Below are 21,542 nucleotides of genomic sequence, written 5' to 3' on the forward strand. Positions count from 1 at the left end.
ACATCACCAAATTTAACGTCACGCATCTTGGACACGCCCTGTTAGCGTTTCTGATGTTAGCATGCTAGCATTAGCATGCTAACATGCTAATTTTTAAACATGCTCCAAACGTCACCAAATTTACAGTGACGCATCTTGGCCACGCCCTGTTACCGTTTTTGATGTTAGCATTAGCATGCTAACATGCTAATTGTTAAACATGCTCCAAACATCACCAAATTTAACGTCACGCATCTTGGACACGCCCTGTTAGCGTTTCTGATGTTAGCATGCTAGCATTAGCATGCTAACATGCTAATTTTTAAACATGCTCCAAACGTCACCAAATTTACAGTGACGCATCTTGGCCACGCCCTGTTACCGTTTTTGATGTTAGCGTTAGCATGCTAACATGCTAATTGTTAAACATGCTCCAAACATCACCAAATTTAACGTCACGCATCTTGGACACGCCCTGTTAGCGTTTCTGATGTTAGCATGCTAGCATTAGCATGCTAACATGCTAATTTTTAAACATGCTCCAAACGTCACCAAATTTCATGTGAAGCACCTTGGCCAAGCCCTGTTAGCATTTTTGATGTTACCATGCCCGCGCTCCTACGAAAAACGCCCGGACAGGCCCATCAAAATTTCCCCTGGAATTTTGGCTTCTAGTATTAACATTAAACTCATGTGGATCGTTGGGAAAATGCTGGGCTGGGAAATGCTGTTGTAGTACATATTTCTATGGGCAAATAACAATAATCATAAGCACCCAGCATCTAGAAATTACCTACATACATTTAGCATTCATGATATGGTTATAAAAGCGTTAAAAATACCTTACAAAACCAAAACACTAATGGATCATTACACTAACATAATTAAATGAATTATGTATTGTAGTAACCACAGTCGTATGATCTCTGTATGAAAGTACTTTCAAATTAATCTTCAAGCCAATTGTAATTTCGAGTGTTAAAGTTCATTATTTTTATAAAAAAGTTAAAATCCTCCATATCGATGTGTATATGCAGTCAGCTTTTAATATTCAAAGCCATGCTCGTATTGACACGCCCCCAGGGAGGCGGGATTTGCAGTGGCTCATTATAATAACTCTTAAACCCCCTGGCAGTTTTTCCAGGCAGGAAAGATGCCGGCGCGACTCCATGCTTGTGGCATTTCGACCGCAAGGCGCCGCGGGCATTTCACCGAGACCTCAGGGAGCCGTCCGCGCTTTATAAAAAGGCGTATAATTTGTCACCTTTAAGTCCTGCTCTGCCTTCCATTCCAGATATGTCCCTCAGTCAGCACTGGCTTCATTTACATCCGCTTTGCAGGAGCGACTCGGTGTAATCATGCAATTTCCATATCCAGGAAGTGGCTCTGGAAGAGCAGCGGCAGACAAACACGGCTCGTTTCTCCTTCTAATTGCTTCAAAGTTGCTTAAAAAAATCAATGCTGCGGACGTTTTAATAGAGACGAAGCACATGTAGGCCCCGCCCACGCCGTGGGGCAAAACAGCGCCGCGCCTGCCATTGATTTGCGCGGCACAGTTCCCTTCGCCGCCTTAAAAGCGAACAAGGATGTTACAAGATTAAAAAAGTAATATCAAGGCTCTTGGGTCTCACCAGCAGATGAGACATTTCTCCACGGCAGTGGTGCAACAATTCAAACTTTTCCATATGCAGTCGGTTCCAAAGTTCGACACCTAGACCAACATTTTATTCATTTATATATATATATCTACAGCATTTACCAGACGCCCTTATCCAGAGTGACTTACAACCAGTAGTTACAGGGACAGTCCCCCCCTGGAGACACTCAGGGTTAAGTGTCTTGCTCAGGGACACGATGGTAGTAAGTGGGGTTTGAACCTGGGACTTCTGGTTCATAGGCGAGTGTGTTACCCACTAGGCTACTACCACCCAATATTCCAATTTCTACACAGGTTGATGTTAATAGTGTCATGGCTGGCCACTGCTCACCAAGGGTGGTGCTTAAATTGGGGCAGCGGTGGCCTAGCGGTTAAGGAAGCGGCCCCGTAATCAGAAGGTTGCCAGTTCGAATCCCGATCCGCCAAGGTGCCACTGAGCAAAGCACCGTCCCCACACACTGCTCCCCGGGCGCCTGTCATGGCTGCCCACTGCTCACTCAGGGTGGTGGGTTAAATGCAGAGGACAAATTTCACTGTGTGCACCGTGTGCTGTGCTGCTGTGTATCACATGTGACAATCACTTCACTTTAACACACACTGCTCCCCAGGCGCCTGTCATGGGGCCCACTGCTCACCAAGGGTGACGGTTAAATACAGAGGACACGTTTCACCGTGCGCTGCGCTGCTGTGTTTCACTATGACGATCACGTCACATTAACTTCGACTTCACTCGTGGCGTTGATCACGTCACAGCGGCAGCGTTTTTTTCTGTGGAGTGGGTGTGTCCGGTGGCCTTGTCCCCGCCTCTGTCCCACCACGCACAGCAGGGGCAAGTGCTTCATTTCCACCCTGGAATCAGTCTGACAGCTGATCTGTTGTGAGAATAAAACAGGACGCGTCACAGTGAACTCCTACGGTGGCTTTCGGTGAAAAGGCAGAGGGTTTATTTTTAGTCCCGCGGGCCCGGCAGCACGATTGTGGAATATCTCGACGGCGGCGAGGAGGCCGCAGTTCCTCGCCGTCGTGGAGTCGTGATGAACCTGATTAGAGGTTCTTTACCTCGGCTTCGAGCGGCCGCCGGGTGTTAATGAGGTCGGGGATAAACAGCGCAGCCGGCCGCCGCCCGCCACATTCCACCCGAGCGCCACGTTCAACCAACGGTCAGAGGTCACGGCGCAACGCCCTCCTTCCATCACTGCCCCTCTCCGGGGCGCCCACGTCACCGCCCTCGGCCGCAGGTGCCCTCCAGCTCCACCCCGGCTGGGAGGGGTCCCGGCGGTGAGACGGGCCAGCAGCAGGGGCGTCGCAGCCTTCAGGCTGACGTCACACACGCGGTCGGAACCCGGCCCTGCGGGTCCCGCTTCGAGCCTGAGAGCAGCGCCCCCTGCCGGCCGTCCCGGTACACGCACGCAGGGCAGAACGCGGCGCATTTCGGTCATGAAGAACCGAGACCGTGAAACGGCTGCGGGGTCTGGGACCTGAGTGGACGTGAACATGCGCGTCACGGCGAACGTTGTCGCTGCGGCGGCGGCGGCGGCGCGCTTCATCTAGCAGGATCCTCCTCCTCCTCCTCGTCTTCCTCCTCCTCCTCCTCCTCCTCCTCCTCCTCTCCCAGCGCGCAGTCCCGTCTGTCGAGCGGGCAGTCCGAGCAGCTGCGCTCCGTCTGCGGATTTTACCGACGAGAGGAGCCGCCGCGATGTTCCTGGTCCAGTACACAGGTAGGCAACTTCCGCCGCTCCGCGACACTCAGGTGACACGCTGCATGTCACCGCGGCCACGTCGGAGGAGTCCGTGGGTTCGGATCTTCTGGCGCGAAGAAGCAGTAGAGAAGCTGCACCTTCATGAGCAGGTCCGTCAAGTTCCGTCGCCGCTCGGTTTATTCTCTTATAATCACAGCTTCCAGCCAACACCGGCAATTCTGCGCAGAGCCGAGCTGTGTTCTTCTGGTCCGCAGATCGCGGCTCCCTCCGCTCCTCCGGGTTTAAATAAGAGAAAAGATTCAAGGACGGAACAGAATAAAGTCGTAACTGACCCCTCAAACACACACTCACACACACATACACACACACACACACGCACACTATATATATATATACACACACACATACACACACACACACTATATATATATACACACACACACACACACACTCACACACACTATATATATATACACACACACACACACACTATATATATATATATATATATATATATATATACAGTATTGTATTGTCTTAATATATATTATATATTAATACAATAAAGGTTTTTGTCTAGATTCAATAGATAAATTGCACAATGAAGATATCGTGATTTTATATTGTAATTGTGAGTGAATTTATTGTTGTTGTTTTTTCTGGCGTTATCGACCGATTTTGTCGGCGGCTCCTCCACATCGACCCGGCTAAACTTTGATGCCTGCGACGGGGAAGTGGCTCATCATGCGCTGCGACGAGCCACTTGCGGTCCTACCACGCGCGTCCCAGTTGATGGATGGGGTGGGCCGGGCAGATCTTCACGCTTGAGGATGACAGGAAACTGTCCCCTCAAATAGTGTCTCTGCAGCTGAAATCCAAGTCGAATTTGCTGTGAAGTGAAAGTGACGTGATTGTCATTGTGACACACTGCAGCGCAGCACACGGTGTCGCGGTGAAACGTGTCCTCTGTATTTAACCGTCACCCTCGGTGAGCAGTGGGCACCATGACGGGCGCCCGGGGAGCAGCGTGTGGGGACGGGACCTTCATCAAGGGGACCTCGGTGGCACCTTGGCAGTTCGGGATTCGAATTACGGGGCCGCTTCCTCAACCCGCGGGGCCACCACTGCTGTAGTGTGTGTGTGGGGTCATTTTGTACAAAGCGCCATTGAGTTCTACTGACTGCGAGGAGAGCTGAACAACCGAATATAAAAATATGACTGTTATACTAAGACTTCAAATAGACATCAAAACAGGAAATATTATCATCCACAGAAAAGTAGCTGCGTCCACCCGTCCTCTGATTCCATCTGCGTCTCCTAATGGACAGACATAAAAAATAATTCTTGCTCAAGATGCTTTCTAATTGCACCATTTGACAAGCGCCCTCCAGGTGAAGATGTTGGGGGTCTTTACTGATGAGCTCGTCTGGACGATTCGTACCTAGGGCCCATTACAAGACATCTGGTGAAATATCTCGCCGCCACTTCATGGGCTGCGTGAGAGCTGCGTGAGAGCTGCGGATTCCGCCGTTTTACGCCCGCAGTGGTGGAGGGTTCTGCTCCTCTCGCTTTCATCGAGTTGATCTGGAACATTTCTACTCTGCTGAGATGTTGTCGGCTGATCTTCTCCAGTGACCTTTCAAGAGCAAGGCTGAGCTGAGGATTGAAGTGGAGTGTCATTGTGAAACACTGCAGCACAGCACACGGTGACACGGCGAAACGTGTCCTCTGTATTTAACCGTCACAGGCACCCGGGGAGCAGTGTGTGGGGATGGTACCTTCATCAAGGGGACCTCAGTGGGATTCGAACCGGCAACCTTCTGATTACGGGGCCGCTTCTTTAACCGCTAGGATGACACTTTGTACCGTCGTAGCCACATAGAGGAACAGGAACCGTTGAATCATTTTCCAAGATATTGTACAAAATGCTCATGGAAATGCAGTGATTGACAGGCAGGGACCGCTGCATGGCGAGGCGTGGCTAACAAGTTATTAGGTGTATCTGATGCTGGCTGACACCCGTATACGATCCCACGGTTTCTCCATTCAAATTCACTCTTGCCTCATTTTGAATGTATTTAATCGTAAAACTCCAACTCGGCTCATGTTGCCACTCCGTCGAACCAACCGGCCTCGTCTTTCCATCCTTGGCGTGTCAGGGTCAGTAAAGACACATCGAGCTGGGAACGCGGCCGATGTGGCGTGAAACCGTACAGGCTTTGGCGGCACAGATTACGGTGCCTGCAGAAACTGGCGTAAAATAAGGCGTTAGCTCTGACGTGTCCGTTCAGTTTAATTAAAGCCGAGGTACAAGCACACCGTAGCTGATGTCACACGTGGAGATGTGTCGCAGAGTTACGTTCGGCCTCCGTAATTAAACCGATGTTTACGCTCTTTGCCAGATCCCGGCGGAGTGCGTGTGCGAACGTTGAAGCCGTAATTGAGTAAATATGAGAACTCGGGATTGTGGGAAGTTGGGTCGTCGTTGTCATTTCCTGCCTCCTCGGCAGCTTCAGATCTCCACGCCACCCCGACCCGCCTCCTGCTTTCGCTCGATGACATTAAACGCGAGCGGCCGTTTCGCAATGTTCTTGTTTGTGCTCCCAGACTCGTGTCGACAAGAGCCGCGGAAATGTCCCACGCGGTCCCAATGCGTGCGAAGTATTTGAATTATTCGGTGGTGTTTTGGATGTGGAATCTGCTCGGCGGATGGTGAAAATTTGGCCGCGGGAACATGGCCGAGTGCAAATGCAGCGCGAAAGCCTGAACATTCCTGACCGGGATCTCCTCTTCTTGCGTTTGATTGGAGCAGTGGGACTGGAGGGGCCTGACGGGTGTCTCCAGGGTTCAAGTGTCCGTGAAGCAGGAGAGAGAGAGAGAGAGCATGTGCGGACAGATGCAACCACATACGAATAACGAGGTGGAAACGATGGAAGATGGAAGGTCTCCGGTCCTGATTTTGCCCCGCGGGTTCGGATCTCCCAGCTAATTGTTTAATCAATTATTGGTATTGAACGGCCCGGCGGTTGATTTTAACATTTACGGCATTTACCAGACATTTTTATCCAGAGCGACTTACAACCAGTAGTTACAGGGACAGTCCCCCTGGACACACTCAGGGTTAAGTGTCCTGCTCAGGGACACGATGGTAGTAAGTGGGGTTTGAACCTGGATCTTCTGGTCCATAGACTACCAAATGGCGACTACCGTTTTTCACATGTTGGAATTGAACCTCGCCGATGGGGACCGTGCTTTTCCTTCCTTCTTCCCTTCCTCGGTGTGTAGAAACGCGTAAAAAAAACCCGTCCCGGTGATTCCTCAGAGAGAGCCGGCGCCGCCCGGGAGAGGCGCGGTGCAGGATGGATGAGGTGGAAATGGACAGAGGGAGGAGAACGTCAGGCGGTGATGGATCAGCGTGAGGGGCGGGGCGGCGGAGGTAATATTGTAAATATATCGCCTCTCCGGAGATAAAACGGACCCGAGTTTTTGTTGTTGCTCCGGCATTTCCCCCCCCCCTTTTTTTTTTTTGGTTTGTCGCCCGCAGCTCTGCCAGGAAAAACAACTGGAAGTAGCGCAGCACGCGCCATGATGGATCGGCCATGGGCCACGAGACACTACTACAGCTTTTTACGCCGGGCCAGTATTCCTGGCGGCTGCTGGCTGATTACCGATTACCGTTCGTCGGCGCCTGCCGGCTGAGGGCTTTGACCACGGCCTTGCTCTGGAGTGTGACGTTCCCGTCGTGGAAATTATATGGAAATAAATCGTTGTGAAGTGTCCGAAAAACAAACATACGCAAATCCACCTGAAGCCTTGTTGGGAGGAGTGCAGTCAGACGGTGAATGGATGGAATAAATACGAGTGGAGGCCGCGGCGACCTCCGTACCCGGAGCGCTGTGGCGTTGGAGGGAGATTCATCTCAACACTTGACTCTCTGTTTTGCCCACCTTGAGCCCCCAGAAATGCGAAGGCCTCGGAGGGGGAGAGGGAGGCTGGCTAGGCGGCTGCGTACACGAACGTCTGTGGGTTTTTTTTTTTTTTTTGGGGGTTTCGTGCTTGGAATTCGTTGTGCACTACAGTGTTTCTGAGAAACGTGGCAATAATGTTTTTTTTTTTTTTTTTTAAGGTTCCTTATCATGGAAATGTGATTTAGTGAGATTATTGACCATTAATCCAAGTTCCTCCAGCCTGTCTACGGTGCTGCAGTGGCTAGAAATGGCGGTCGGTGTAAAGAGTGTTTCAGTCGTTCTGCTTCACCGTTCAGAGAGCGGCAGCTCAGACGGTCTGGTCTGGAATTTGTCCCCTAATGACATCATAAGGGGAAAGGTTACCTCTCGTTTCTCATGCTTTTTCTGCCCAGAGAATTTTCCACCCCGCCCCTAAAACATCACCTCTACCGACCGTCATGGCTTTGCAGTTGCTCGGTGTTTGGATGTTAGTTCCGTCACACGAGAACATCTCTAGGAACAACTCTTTTCCATGGAAAAAGCGAAGACACGACTTCCTGTCTGCACCAAACATTGGTTGGTGGATGGTGCTGATGATGCCATTTCAACTTCTATAGTCCTCTCTCCTCCTCATTAGCATTTAAAGTTACATTTAAAGACGATGAAATGGCGCATCCTGGGAAATCTCAGTGTGAGACGGGATCAAAGTGGCTGGAATTCTGCACCACGGCTGAAGAGACTTTTAGGGACCTTTTAACAAACAATTTCAGTGAACTCACTGAAACTCGTGATTTTAAAAAGGAATTAGACGTGCGTCAAGTAAAGTTTGAGTAGATTTATGGTCCGTGTTATCAGCAAGTCGAGTCAACAGCAGTTCCACTGCACCAAAGTGCTGTACCGAAATACATAAGAAGAATACAGCAAAAGACAATGACTGTAGAGGCAACAAACAGTCATAAAATACATTTTTAAAATAAAAAATGAATTCCGTTCAGTAGCGTGCTCAGTTGTGCTGCCCTCAGTAAATTTCCACCGCGTGGCGAAGGCGTTTTGCAGTCCTGTACTGTTTTTTTTTTTTTTTTTTTTTTGCCGGCGAAGTGAAAACACCGAACCCATCAAAGACACCCTCTGTGTCGTGTTTTTCTTTCTCCCAAACCCCAACGTGGAGCTCGAAAGGCACATAACCAGCACGATGGGATCTGAGTGGACGTCAAAGGGAGGACTGTAGCTGGCTGTTTACCGCCCCGGCGGTGGCGGCTGTCCGGACCGGCCCCTACCTTTCCAGCGGATGAACGGCCCCCGCTGTGTGTGCGATTTGAGCCTAAAATCGTTTCACCTGCAAGATAATATTTCATTTCCTCCCCACGTGTCGCACGGCTGAAGAATCAATGCCCCGGGGTGCGTGGCTTTGCAGCGATTTCTATTTTTACCGCAGGAATGTTTCGTATGAGAGGTCAGTCTGGAGCTTGAGAGCTTCTAGTTGCGATAATGCACCACATTCACATTTCACATGCAGATATGGCCGGGCGCATAATTCAGGAAGGTATGAATGCAGTATGCCCCTCATTAACTTTACCCTTCACACTCTTACTACCCCAATATTATTACCCTAAACCATGTTTATTGCAGGTTTTGAGCCAGAGTTCTTCTTAGTCTAGACGTCTAAGATCTAAAAACGCACAAACCTCAGAAACGAGAATAGATTTCTGCCATGAAATAAAGGACTGTGAGGGCTTTTTGTTGACAAAATTAAAGCCATGCAAAAATGTCCAACCTCCGTCCATACCGCCCATGACCTTCCGCTTGATGCGTCTGTGGTCCTGGTGTCCGTCTTTCCCTATTGTCCAGATCGCGGGACAAAAAAAGGCTGCGGCGCTGCGGCCGGCCGCAGGCTTTTTCAAGGTCTTTCATCCATCAGCGTCTGGAGAGGAGATGCCGGCTGAAAGCGCCGGTGGAGCAGGCCGCTGAAAGCAGGCAGCTGTGCCCTCTGCCCCCTCGGGCCTGCCAGTTAGGCGGACTGGCGGGGAAAATGGCTTCCTTGTGCGCTTCCGTTATGCGGGATTTAATCAGTAAATCACGCGCAAGGAATCTTTTTATTTTTTTTCGTATTAAATTAATGTTTTTACGTTAATTTAGCTGTTCTTTCCCCCTTCTTTTTCCCGTACCGTGCCCGGGGTCATGTGATGCGATGCCAGCATGTGGTTTCGAGCATGTGGCATGTGTGCACAGAAGCAGCAGCACCGGCAGCGATGGAGTCCAGAGGGACCCCGTCCCCGTCCCCGGCGTTCCTCTGTGAGAGCTCATCTGCGTCCGCGTCTCAGCGGCGTCCGCGGTGGCCGTACACGAAATCCCAGAGGCCATCTCGCGGCACGGCGCTGCATGCGTGCGGCTTTTCATGTCCTCCGCCTTTATTATCGTAACTCCACAGCCGGGGACGGCGAAATAAACTCCACACGCACACTGGCGTTACGGCAGCCCACGTCGGTAAATAAATCGGCATTTTCTCACAGCTACGCCGCGTGCTTTATGTCTGATGCCTGGCTTGCCGGGCAGGAATGAAGCCAGAGCTCCGTGGGCGCCGTCTGCTGACGCCGTTTTTTCATCGTCTCCACCGCTCTCCCCGAACTGTCTTCATTGGCCTTGTTTCTCTCTGCGTTATAAACCAGACGCAGGACGTTGCAGAGCTTCTGGAAATAATACTGTGGAGGGAGGCAGGTCATGATGTTCTGGCACGTCAGTATGTGTGGCATTTATCATCATTCTCAGTCCCTCCCTCGCTATCCATGTCCAGGAACCTTTTCAGGTTCAAGTTCAGGTCTGCAGGAGTCGGATGATGAATTACAAATGCACTTCGTCCGTGGGGTGTTAATGAAGACAATTTCAAAATAGGGCAGAGGGCTAACTGGTTCCGGAGCGGCTGTCAAACACCCCAAGTCGTCACAACTAATTTGCTGTACAGTAATTATAGTGTCCTTGCACAGCAGGGTTGGTCAATATTGTCCATTTTAAGGGGACATTAGTTACTGCTGATAACGTCTCTGAACCTCTCGACGTGTTGAAGTGGAAATGCCAGCACTGCCGTGAATAGTGGCCCTCTGCGCCCTGTCACCATCCTAAACTGTTTTCGGGGGAAAGCTGTGGTCCCCGCGCCCTGCCACACCTCTCGTACCCGGCGCTGACAGCTGCATCAGCCTCTCCGCCTTACGGGTAACATCACACCATGCGGCCGGGCAGCTGTGAACTTCCTGGTGGCAGTAGCCTGGAAAATGCCGTCGTGCCCTCTGACCGGAATTTTCCCCCCAGCTGGGTCATGACCGTGGAGCCACCAGATACCCGTCCCTCCGAGATCCTCGTATCGCACTGCATCACCAACATCACTTGCCTGTTATCGTCCTTTGTGACTTGACTGTGTTCCTGTGAGGTTCTATAACAAGATCCCTTTAATTTTTAACTGTCATGGACTTGCATTTTGGGGTGCTCTGGTTTGTGGGGCAGTGGTGGCCTAGCAGTTAGGGAAGTGGCCCCGTAATCAGAAGGTTGCCGGTTCGAATCCCGATCTGCCAAGGTGCCACTGAGCAAAGCACCGTCCCCACACACTGCTCCCCGGGCGCCTGTCATGGCCGCCCACTGCTCACTCAGGGTGATGGGATAAATACAGAGGACAAATTTCACTGTGTGCACCGTGTGCTGTGCTGCTGTGTATCACAATGACAATCACTTCACTTTTTTTGTATTAAATCCCCCTTTATGTGCATAAGTCGAGAGATCGCGACCTCCAACCGAGACTACAATGAATACAGCCATTTTACACCCCCCAAAAATACAGTGAAGTTGTGGAGGGGCTGATATACCGCTCTTCCCTGTCTGGACTGCACCTCGGGAGCTCAGGGCTTCTAACTCCTGCCCACCCTGCATTTCATCTGCCTTCGGCGGGCTTTGTCGCCTCTCAGTCCAGTCCAGCTTCCTGTAGAAGACCGGCGGGGGGAGGCGGGGCAGCTCCAGTCGTCCGTCGGAGGTCAAGAGCCGGGGGGACAGGTGTGCCGTGCTCGGGTACCGCCGGGCCCCTGGGATAGATGCTGACAACAGCCGACTTCAACATCATGGCGCTGAACAGCGCCATTACGGGTGGTGGGGGAGTAATTGGATCCACAAATCACGGAATGGGTGCAGGTTTATGGTGGCACGCTGCTTTATGGCCCTGTAATTCAGCGCCCGGTGGGGAGCCTGTCGAGGGCGTTTTGACGCGCTCGGTGACAGCAGATTTGGGCGGGTATTGCGACCCCCCCCCCCCGTCTCTGCTGAAGAAGGGCCGGTTTGAGAGCAAATGGCAATTATGGGGCCACGCTGGGCCTAAGCACACGGGGACTCTCTCTCTCCGGGCCAGACCCGTCTGCACGGGCTCGCCGGGCCATCTCCAGCGCCGAATTACAGGCGGTGGCCTTTGTTTTGTCGGCTCCCCCGCCAGTTCCCGCTGTCCCAGCCGTGAGGAGGGGGGGTTATTAATGGAGCTGTCCGCTTTTACAACGCTGGTTGATTACAGCCTTTCCCCCCAACACCGCTGGCCTTGTTTGCTGGGAAGGAGTCTCGGGAGGACGATCGGGGCGCCTGGGTAATGGTGTACTAACCGCCCCCTGATACCTGTCTGTGCTCAGTGTCTACGCTGGTAGGTGTGCGTGGTGCACAGATAGCCAATCTGTCCAGGAATCATGGGGCTGGCTACACCCAAACTAGCCATAGTGCAAGTGAGTTCACAATCCGGCACAGTAAGCAGTCGGTCACCTTCTGTCCCGGTTCTCGCCACCACCCACCACCTTCCCCGGCCCTGTGAAGCTGGGCAGGGCCAACGCTGGAGAAGTACAGCGCGTTCCGTCTTCCTCGGCTGACGAGTGAAGTGTGGACCTTCGGGGGTCAAGTGAAGCCCGCGGGAAGCTGGCAGGGCACGAGGAGGCTGAGGCGGCACAAAGATCCTCTTTAATTTTTCAAGCCCATCACTCACTCCCTCCCGCCGCCGTCCCGCTCCCCGTGGACCGGGCCGGTTGGCAGCGGGAGAGCGGGCGGACCTGAAGATTAATTGTTTTCTGTAGGTAGGCGGGGGCACCGCCGACGGCCGGCTTACTTGCGCCCCCGCCGCGTGGCCATATGCCGCGCCGAATCTGTTCCTCCTCCTCGCCGGGCCCGCGGCTGCTTCTGGGAGGGGTCTAGGCCAGGACGGCCCTCCGTGCCTCGGGCTCGTTCATCTTTCCCGCGGATCCGTGCTTGAAATGAGATTTGTCTTCTGAGGGCTTTTTACACGTTTTCTAGTCAATAATTAGAGAGCAGCGGGGACCGCCAGGCTAATATCATGTAGCTTTTCTTTTTACCTCATTGATTCAAAGGCTGTCAAAATGTTGGTAAGAACTGCGGAAGTGTTCCTCCCTGCCATGTAGATGGCCAAATTTCGCCGTTTATTTCCCTGGACGATGCATCTCGATCTGCAAGATGAGGAGAAAGTGCCGGCAAGTGCTTTTCTCGATTTTGCCCCCGCTAGGTGTTTATCACCGTAAACTCTTCATTCGAAGTCCACCTGCTCCGACCACAACGGGGCCCTAAAAGTCCAGTCCCAGAAGGTCATTTATCTCGTGAGTGATGAACAGCAGCACGACAGCGTCTCGCCAGAGTGACAGATGTCTGGCGCTCACGTCACCCCAGGGGCCATTGGGTTGGAGGGATTGCAGACTCTGATGAGCACAGCACTTGGGGAGGAAGAAGAACAGAAGCTAAATTGGTCTCAGTGAGGGAAACATTTCTTTCACTTATTGAAGCGCAGTACGTGCCACAGCCATGTCATTTTGTGTCAAGGAGGCCACTGTACCTTCTAATAAATTTCTAATAAATATCATTTCTAATTATATTTATTTTATAAATAATATAAATAATATTACCACGAGCTGAGCAGGAGGGTTACTGCCCTGCACCTCCAGCCAGGAGCCTCGTAGGATTCCTGCTTTAAACGAATCGTATTAAACGTGCGAGATGTTTTCCGAGATGACGTATGGTGGGGCCACACCGTTTTTTCTCCGCCAGCAGACGATTCGATGGGGAATTAGCTGCAGACGCTCAAAATGTGTTTGCCATCGTCTCTCATGCCCGTCCACATACTTTCCTTCCGCGAGCAGTTGGTCAGTAATTGACAGAGTAATTAGGCCATGTCATTAGAAACAGGCTTCCATTAGCGCAGAGAGGCCATGGCTCTTCTTTAATGAGATCTAATGCTTTGGAGCTCTTTCAGGAACCGCTCCGGCTCTGTGGAAGTCCTTAAAAAAAAAAAACATTTTTTTTTAATAAATCGTTTAGTTAGCCCTGTCGGTTTGACAAAATCTCGAGCCTTTTTTGTGTGCGGTGATTGTAAAGTGGCGTTAGGAACCGCCCTCTGTAAGCTGCATATCTGTCGTTTTTTACTGGGGTCAGGGTTAGTGAAATGTTTAGTTGTGTTGTTATTTCTGCCTCTTACGTTCTTGTTGAAGGGTCCACCCGACTGCAAATGTTCAGAAGTGTTTGTGTGTGTGTGTGTGTGTGTGTGTGTGCGCACTGTGTGGCCTTTGTAGTTTCCCATCGCCTCGAGCATCTCGAGCAGCTCCTCCCGCCTCGGTAGCACAGCTGGGGCTTCAGCATCGGATGGAGATGCAGAAACTGTCCCAGTTCACGCGCAGAATTTGGGACTCGAGTCCAAAGTTGCTGGGAGTTCTCACGTCTTAAATAAATCAAAATGTAAACGAGGCCAAGCAAACAACCTCTGCAATTCGAATTCAAAACAGAATCTTGTGCATTTGTATAGTGAGTAGGCCACTTTTGTCAACTAGCACTTTCTGGACTTTGTGACATTTGACATTCTGTATTTCCAGATGTTGAAATCCCTCTAAAGAACTCTGGCAGAGACGTTTTTTTAGGACCAGGAGCATCCGGGATTAATGGAGGTCTCTTCATTTAACTCTGCACCCACCTTTTAAACCACCACAGCTGTGTGTGTGTCTGGGGTGTGAATGCATCTCCAGGTGAGTGTGTGTGTGTGTGTGTGTGTGTGTGCATGAAAGCGCTGGGGCCGGGGAACCCCACATCAATCCTGCCTCCTCTGATCAAATGTTTGCCCTGTCCGGCTCTGGAAGGATTAAATTTTAATGGTGTCGAGAAGCGGACCCCTCGGTTGAGCTCCGACGCCGCGGCGAGAAGCACATCTGTCCCCCGCGGCCCTCGGCGATGGAGACGGATGGTCTGTGGCGGCAGCCCTTCGCCGGACACATTCGTCTTCGCCCTCCGCCGGCGTTGGATTGGTAATTAACCAGTGGAAGGTGCGGCTGGATCTGGCTGTGCAATTCCGGCACCCACGTCCCCCTCCTCGGTTTCCGCTTCCTCGTCGGCGTCCTAATGCTCTTGTAAGAGCAGATAATTAATGTCGGGGGGGCTTGCCGGGGGAGTCGGCCCCTTTGTGTTTTCCCGACACCGCCGTGCCGCCGGTTTGTTGGCGCGGTGGAGGGTCGGAGGCCTTCTGCGGGCAAGGTCGAGTCCAGCCAACACGCCGGAGACGGGTGGACTGAGGCTTTTAAAGTTGAGTCCTATCACTTGCTCGGAATCAAAGCCCCCCACGCCGGAAACCCACGGCGAGGATTCGCCTAATTAACCGCACTTCTCTGTTCTTTCCGTGTCTCCGTCGACCGTTAAAAATCCACCGCCGAGCTGCGAAAGTGGCCGGCGAATCATTAGCATTATTCTGGTTTTCTGGGCCATGCCGGAGACAGAAAACACTTTGTTTTCTCGTCGGCCCTGGAAAATGAGGACTTTCCGCGTGACATGGACGACTGCCGCCGGGCGAAGGGGATTTATGCTCGCATAAGAAAGGCACCGACAAGGCAGCTTTAGGAAGCACTCGTCTCCCCGGAGACGCCTTTTTTTCAGGTCGCACTGGCACCGCCGGCAGGAACCGTGGAAGGTGAAAGTGAAGGGATTGTCATTGTGTTACACAGCACACCTCTGCTTTTAACCGTCACCGTTGGTGAGCAGTGGCCAGCCAGGAGCCCAAGGACCTCGAACCGGCAACCTTCGGATTTACGAGTCCGCGTCCTTGACCACTAGGCCACCACTGGCCCACTACGCGTTTGCACCGGAATGTTCTAGGTTCTGGTGTTTTTTGGGGGCTATAGAGGGTCCAACTCTGGGATCTCTATTGAAGAAGAAGAACTGTCATATCTACATTTACGGCATTTACCAGACGCTCTTATCCAGAGTGACTTACAATCAGTATTTACAGGGACAGTCCCCCCCCTGGACACACTCAGGGTTAAGTGTCTTGCTCAGGGACATGATGGTAGTAAGTGGGATTTGAACCTGGGTCTTCTGGTTCATAGGTGAGTGTGTTACCCACTAGGCTCCTACCACCCTACATCTGGGTGATGTGTCCCCTTCCTGCTCAACAGCACAGGGGCTGGTTGTCCTTTGGTAGGTGAAGAATGTGTCCAGGGGGCGTGCAGGTAGGAAAGAGAGGCTAGTGTGGTCACCGCACCAGACCGGCCGTATTTCTCTGCAGTGATGCCCCCTACATGCTCTGCTCTTCTCCGTAATGGTTTTTTAGCAGTGCATGCTGGGTAGTTGTCTCTGTGGGTAGCTTGGACTGGAGTGTGACAGTGAAGGTGGCCGTCAGATCAGCACTTCCTCCTCCTTTGTTTAGTTATTTATTTTAGTAAGTGTAGTCATAGCAACAAGGCATCATATTTTTGCCTTCCCGAGGAGTCTTTCAGAAGGTTGTAGACGTTGTCACCAGGCCTGACAGTCAGAAGGATGGGGCGCTTGTTCGTCTGCAGTGATGCTCCTCCTAGCAGAAAGAGGACAGGCCAGTGGGACGGGTCTCTCAGTGCATGCTGGGTAGAGCACCTGAGAGTGACAGTGAAGGTGGCCGTCAGATCATCGCACGCTCTGCACTGATCCATGTTACCCCCCCCCCCCCCCCCCCCCCCTTCACTGTTGTTATTTTTGTTTATATATATATATATATATATATATGTATGTTTTTTGAACGAGTAGTCATAGCAACAAGGCACTGGCCTCCGCCCAGCTGGCCGAGCGTGGCGCTGAGATCATTTTAAGTGTAATCCGATGCTGGTCGAGGACCGCTCGCCCGCTGCCTCTGGCTTGATGTGAATGCCTGATGAGGGGACAAGTCTCCATTAGGTGAAGCTGTGCAGACGTGACAAGTCCCCCCCCCCCCCACCCCGTCCAACAGCACTTTTTGTCACTGTTAATTATCGTGCTTTTTGCCTCATCGCCGGCGCTTAAGACAAATAAATAAATAAATGAAGCGGAAACTGTCACTTCCTGCAGGCTGCGAACGCCAACTTTTTATCCACCTCCAGAACGAGTCATTTCATGTCATTCAGGTCAGTGCACTTGCAGGGACGAAATACGGGAAGATGAAAGTGCGCCGTTCCCGTAACGAGGTCGGGTTCGCGCCGGCTGTGTCACCGGGGCGGACGAAAATGGCCCTGCGTCCAAAATAAACCCGGAATCGACACGACGGGCGTCTGTCACCGCGCTGGCCGCCCACGCGAGCGGCGCGGACGAGCGTGAAGCGTCTCCGAGGCGCGGCTCCCATGCAGCCGCCGGTGCCAGGGTATTGGGGTGTTTACACGGAGCCTTGCCCGGACTTTGTCGTGCGTTTTGCCCACCGCGATCTTGCGAGGCCGCTCCTGTCCCCCGGGCCACTTTGCTCTAATTATCGAGCGGCGAAGGGGCCTGAAATAGGCGCGGTTTACGAGCCCGAGATTTTATTCCATGACACGGAACATGGGTGTGGGTTCAACGTTCCAGCAGGACCCTAAATAGGTATCGAGTGTCGCCGGCGGTGGATTTGGCAGGGCCTGCGGGCTTCTGGACGCTTTCCCGCGAGGGGTGTCTCCACAGCTGGGGAAATCAATTAAAGGAAGCTGCTCTGTCCCTCCACGGCCGTAAATCCGAGCCGCGCTTGAGGACCGCCGCGCGGCCAACGCCACTTCGTGCTGAGTGTTCTGCGCCTGGACAGGAAGTGGGGACCGATGGAGCGTTCTTCTGGGATCAATGTGCTGGCCGTCATGGTGACAAATCAGGGAGTCTGATGGGAGTGGGAGATGAAAGCTGCCAGAACGCCGTTTTTATTATGAACTTACATGAACATGCGTGTAGGAAGCCCATGACGTTTGATCACCTCCAAAACCCAGACGGACATTTTCGGGGAGATCAGGTCACCCCAACTTAGTTGCACTACGCTACACAACTCTACACAACTCAACATATGCAGGTCATATAGTCAGATTTTAAATGCTACTGTAATTTAACAGCTCCGGTGGGAGTGGTCGGGCGGGGTGGCCAATCAGATTTTAAGGGTGGCCTGTGGCCACACCCCTGCACGTGGAGAGCGAGGCTAATTTGGCACTGGCTACTTACACTGGCAGCTTAAATGGGCCTAAAATAGGAATAACAGCTACAGTAAAATTTGCTAATGAACTTAGCATCGGCTTCAAGGCTCTTTTCGCTCACGACAAACGATTGAGACGTCACTGCTCTTTACATTGGCAAGGGAAGGCGGCGATTTAGTCTGTCCCTGACCGTTTTATTAGCTATTTCTCTACAGCTTGGTACGGAAGTCTTGTCACTGGTGACCTTTTGTCTTATTTGTGTGGTCTTGTTCGGATGGGGAGCCTGCAGAGGATGTCAGTGCGTTTCATGTTATGCCCGCGCATGCATTGGAGACATTTTCCAACCACAGTTCAAACACAGATTCTTCATGTTGTCTTCGTTTTGGATGCCGAAGGACAAAACGTCATTAACGTTGAAGCCCGTGCGTCTATTTCCCTAAAAGGAACTCCACAAAGGTTGCAGGGCAGTAAAACAAGTGAATTAAACATCGTAGAGCGCTTCTCTGCGCAGCGGATGCATTTAGTCATCTTTAAAGTCTCCGTCTCCCTGAACGCGGTGAAAATGTCAGGGCGTCGCAGTGTGCCGGTCGGTCGACTCTCTTTATTATGGGGATCCCGTTCGGTCCCCGCTGGGCCGGTTCCACCTCGCAGGGCTGAGAAATTGGGATCCGTGGCCAAAATAATTGTCCTCGTTTCCTTCATGGCGGAAATGGCCGCAGCGAACCTGCCGTCTTCCGGGCTCTGAAGGGCGCTTTCGCATCTCCTGCTGTCGTTTTTACAAAGCAGATAGTTCCTAACAGGCATGTGCTCAATATGATTATATTAGAAAAGGTTGTTTTATTTATATAAAGTTTCATACAAATTTTCCCTTTCGTGAAAACTGCAGCTAAATATATTTTTTCATAACAAAACAATGAATTTCAAATAATAATCTAAACAAAAAATAATTTAAAAAAAGTACATTTCCAAAGTAAAGTAAATCCAAGTGTTGCATGCGTAGCTGATTTTCGGTGAAAGAAGGACGTTACTCGACTGCTTGAGTGTTGTGGGTAAAACACCAGGGCGGCTTCCCTCGCCGCCACCTCCATGTTTTACCGCCTCCTACGTTACGGTCTACGTTTTTTACAATGCAAAAAATTGCACTGGAACTAATGAACAACACTCTCAAATTGAACTAAACAATGGTTCAATTGGCCTCTGGAGTAGTCATGAAATATTGATTATTCTTCGGCATATTTTTAAATTAGCTGCACATTCGGCATCTGGAATTTGGAGCATTTGGAGAATTCTTGTACGTCTTAATTTTTCTGAATTTTACTCACTCCAAACAGGCAAAAGATCGAGGTCTCGGCGAACGGGGGAAAATCCACCCGTCTTAAATCCGCAGGCCTGCCGGACCCGACCCAGTGTGCAGCGGGGCTCCGGCCCTCCTTTATTCACCTGTTTGTTGACTGCTGCCATTGTTGTTGTTCTTTAATAGGGTCTTTCCGTTGAAAGTTGAGCGCCTGGGGGGACGTTAGGATGACCGTTCAATCGGTCCACTGAACTCCTCCACACCAGGAAAAACCGAAACGTCTCAATGCAGCGGCCCTCCAGACATGCAGCGGCGTTCCTTCTGTAGGTGGGAGGAGTGGGATGAGGCATTTTTTAACATTATAGTCTGTGTCAGACTGGCCCACATGTTTCAGATGAACGTCAACTATCGGAAAATTTTACGGCATTTACCAGACGCCCTTATCCAGTAGTTAGAGGGACAGTCCCCCCCCCCGGAGACACTCAGGGTTAAGTGTCTTGGTTGGGAAATCTTAAATCTGTAATTCGACATCAACTTTTATGGCGGTTACCTAGCAACCCACACTTTTTTTAGATAAACTCTCTGCAGTGGTGTTTCCCCTCCACGTCGGCATTTACGTCCTGGTGAGCACCTAGAGATATGGCCCTGACCTCCTCTTCTGTCCCTGTCTCCTCTCGTCCTACTTCGGTCGCCGTCTCTACTTATTTCCTGGACAGGCGTCACCAGTCCAGGGAGACGGTGTCTCACTTCGCTCTCCTCCCTTCCTCCGACGGGCCGTGTCGTGCTCCATTAAAAAATTTGCCCTGTTGTGTCGTGCCAAAAGCCGCTGGCCGCGGCACTAACGGAAAGACGGTTTCTTGCCAGGAGGGAGACGGGGACAAATAATTCAGGCGGCGAGCGCCGCCTCCGCTCACCCGCCGGTACATTAGCACTCTCCTATGTGACAAAACATTTTATTAGCACCTCGCTCCAGAGCTGCTGCTGCGAGCGCGGCGCGTCACGCCATGTCATGGGAAAGTAGCTGGGCCGGGACCCCGGGGACCCCCGCCCACGCCGAGGTGCCATTCTCCCGTCCATTACTCGCCGTGGAATGGAGGGCGGAGTGGCCGCTCTGATGGTGCCAGTGTCGAGTCGTCTTGGCCAACAGGGTCTTCGTAGAATGCGCAGCACAGCACACGGTGACACGGTGAAACGTGTCTGCTGTATTTAACCGTTGATTTGATCAGTGGATTTGAACCCACAACCTTTCTGCTTACGAGTCTACCTCCTCACCCGCTAGACCAGCACCCCTCCGCCCTTCGCCAGAATTTGAGTTGTACGTTACACGGCCGCTCGGGTGGTCTGAGCCGTGCGGCGGGGGGTTCGAGGTGCATGACATCGTCCCCCGTCGTGGCGATTCGTCCCGCTGAATGATGAAGGGTGGAAACGTGAGCCGAGGTTAAAAGGTTTGCTGGTCTGTCGTGGCTTCTACGAGGCTTGGCGGCCGTGGGACGTGCGTTTTGTTCGCCGGAGTCGGATCTCTCTCTGCAATCGATGGCGCGTCGGGTTTCGTACGCCGGAAATAAAAGCCTCGCCGGTTGCCCTCCCGATTTGTCAAGATGGCAGAGAGGATGGAACAATCTGGTCCCTTCACACTGGCACCGCGGAGGATAATCACCCACGCACCGTCGAGTGGGCTCGCCAAGCCAAGGATCCTCGTTTTTGACGCCCGTCTCCCGCATCACGCACGTGGGATTATGCGGAGATTATTTTTAATTAGAATAAATGGTAATAATTTTCCGGCAGCACAGTCGCGGCCGTAACGGAGACGTAGGTCCCGCATTAGCGCCGCCTCCGTCCGGATCGGATCTTAAGCCCCCATCAAGGAGCAAGACGACACGAGAGACGCAGGAAATGGCACTTTCAGAAGCCGATCAATGCGGGTAAACGGCCGTGAAATTTCAGCGTGGAGCCCAGATTTATAAAAAGAGGAGGATTAACGGCCTGAACAAAAACGCCAAATGAGTGATTATTGGCAGCTGCTGGGTCGCTTTACGGAGGCGTCGGTGGAGCAGCGTCCAGGTTTCGCTCTAAATCAGGAGCCGTACCCACCTTCCACTTACATGCCGGGACCGTGCCGTGACTCGGCCGGTGCAGCTGTTGTTTCATGCCGCTTATCGTAAATTAAGGCCGCAGGTCGGCGAGGGGGGCGTCGCTGACGAATCCTCTCTTCTTTATTTAACACGAATTCAATCGATCATTTTCCTGCATTCCATCAAATTCAAACTATTTTTTTTTTCTCACAAACACAGTCGTACACGGTATGATATGCAGTGAAATGCTTTTAGCGACTGTACAGACCACAGTATTGCAAATATTGCAAGTAAACAATGGTTACCAATATGCAAATATTGCAACAATAACCAAATATTACACTTTTATGTCTTTAACATAAAACATAAAATATGTATATATGTATAATATGGTATAAAGTGACAAAGTATAAAAAAAAAAAAGAGTTAAAAGTTAAGTTTGTGCAAGGATTTCTGGGGGATTGAGTCCAGAAGT

The 21,542-nt window shown here is 51.6% G+C and overlaps 1 protein-coding gene across 7 annotated transcripts in view; it reads left to right on the top strand.

Annotated features, from left to right (window-relative positions):
• Positions 1 to 21,542, top strand: part of enox2 (ecto-NOX disulfide-thiol exchanger 2) — a 180,980-nt gene that overhangs the window by 71,497 nt on the left and 87,941 nt on the right. Inside the window, exon 1 of one of the 7 annotated variants that reach the window (XM_028960944.1) lies at positions 3,028 to 3,354. The exons of 5 other annotated variants lie outside the window; for them this stretch is intronic. In XM_028960944.1, the coding sequence (XP_028816777.1) occupies positions 3,333 to 3,354 (22 nt within the window). In that variant the 5' untranslated portion in view covers positions 3,028 to 3,332. Of the gene's footprint in view, positions 1 to 3,027; positions 3,355 to 3,445; positions 3,486 to 21,542 lie in introns of those variants that run through there. One more of the 7 variants, XM_028960947.1, reaches the window with a different exon arrangement.

This window comes from Denticeps clupeoides, chromosome 18 (assembly GCF_900700375.1).
Source record: "Denticeps clupeoides chromosome 18, fDenClu1.1, whole genome shotgun sequence".
Taxonomy (NCBI): domain Eukaryota; kingdom Metazoa; phylum Chordata; class Actinopteri; order Clupeiformes; family Denticipitidae; genus Denticeps; species Denticeps clupeoides.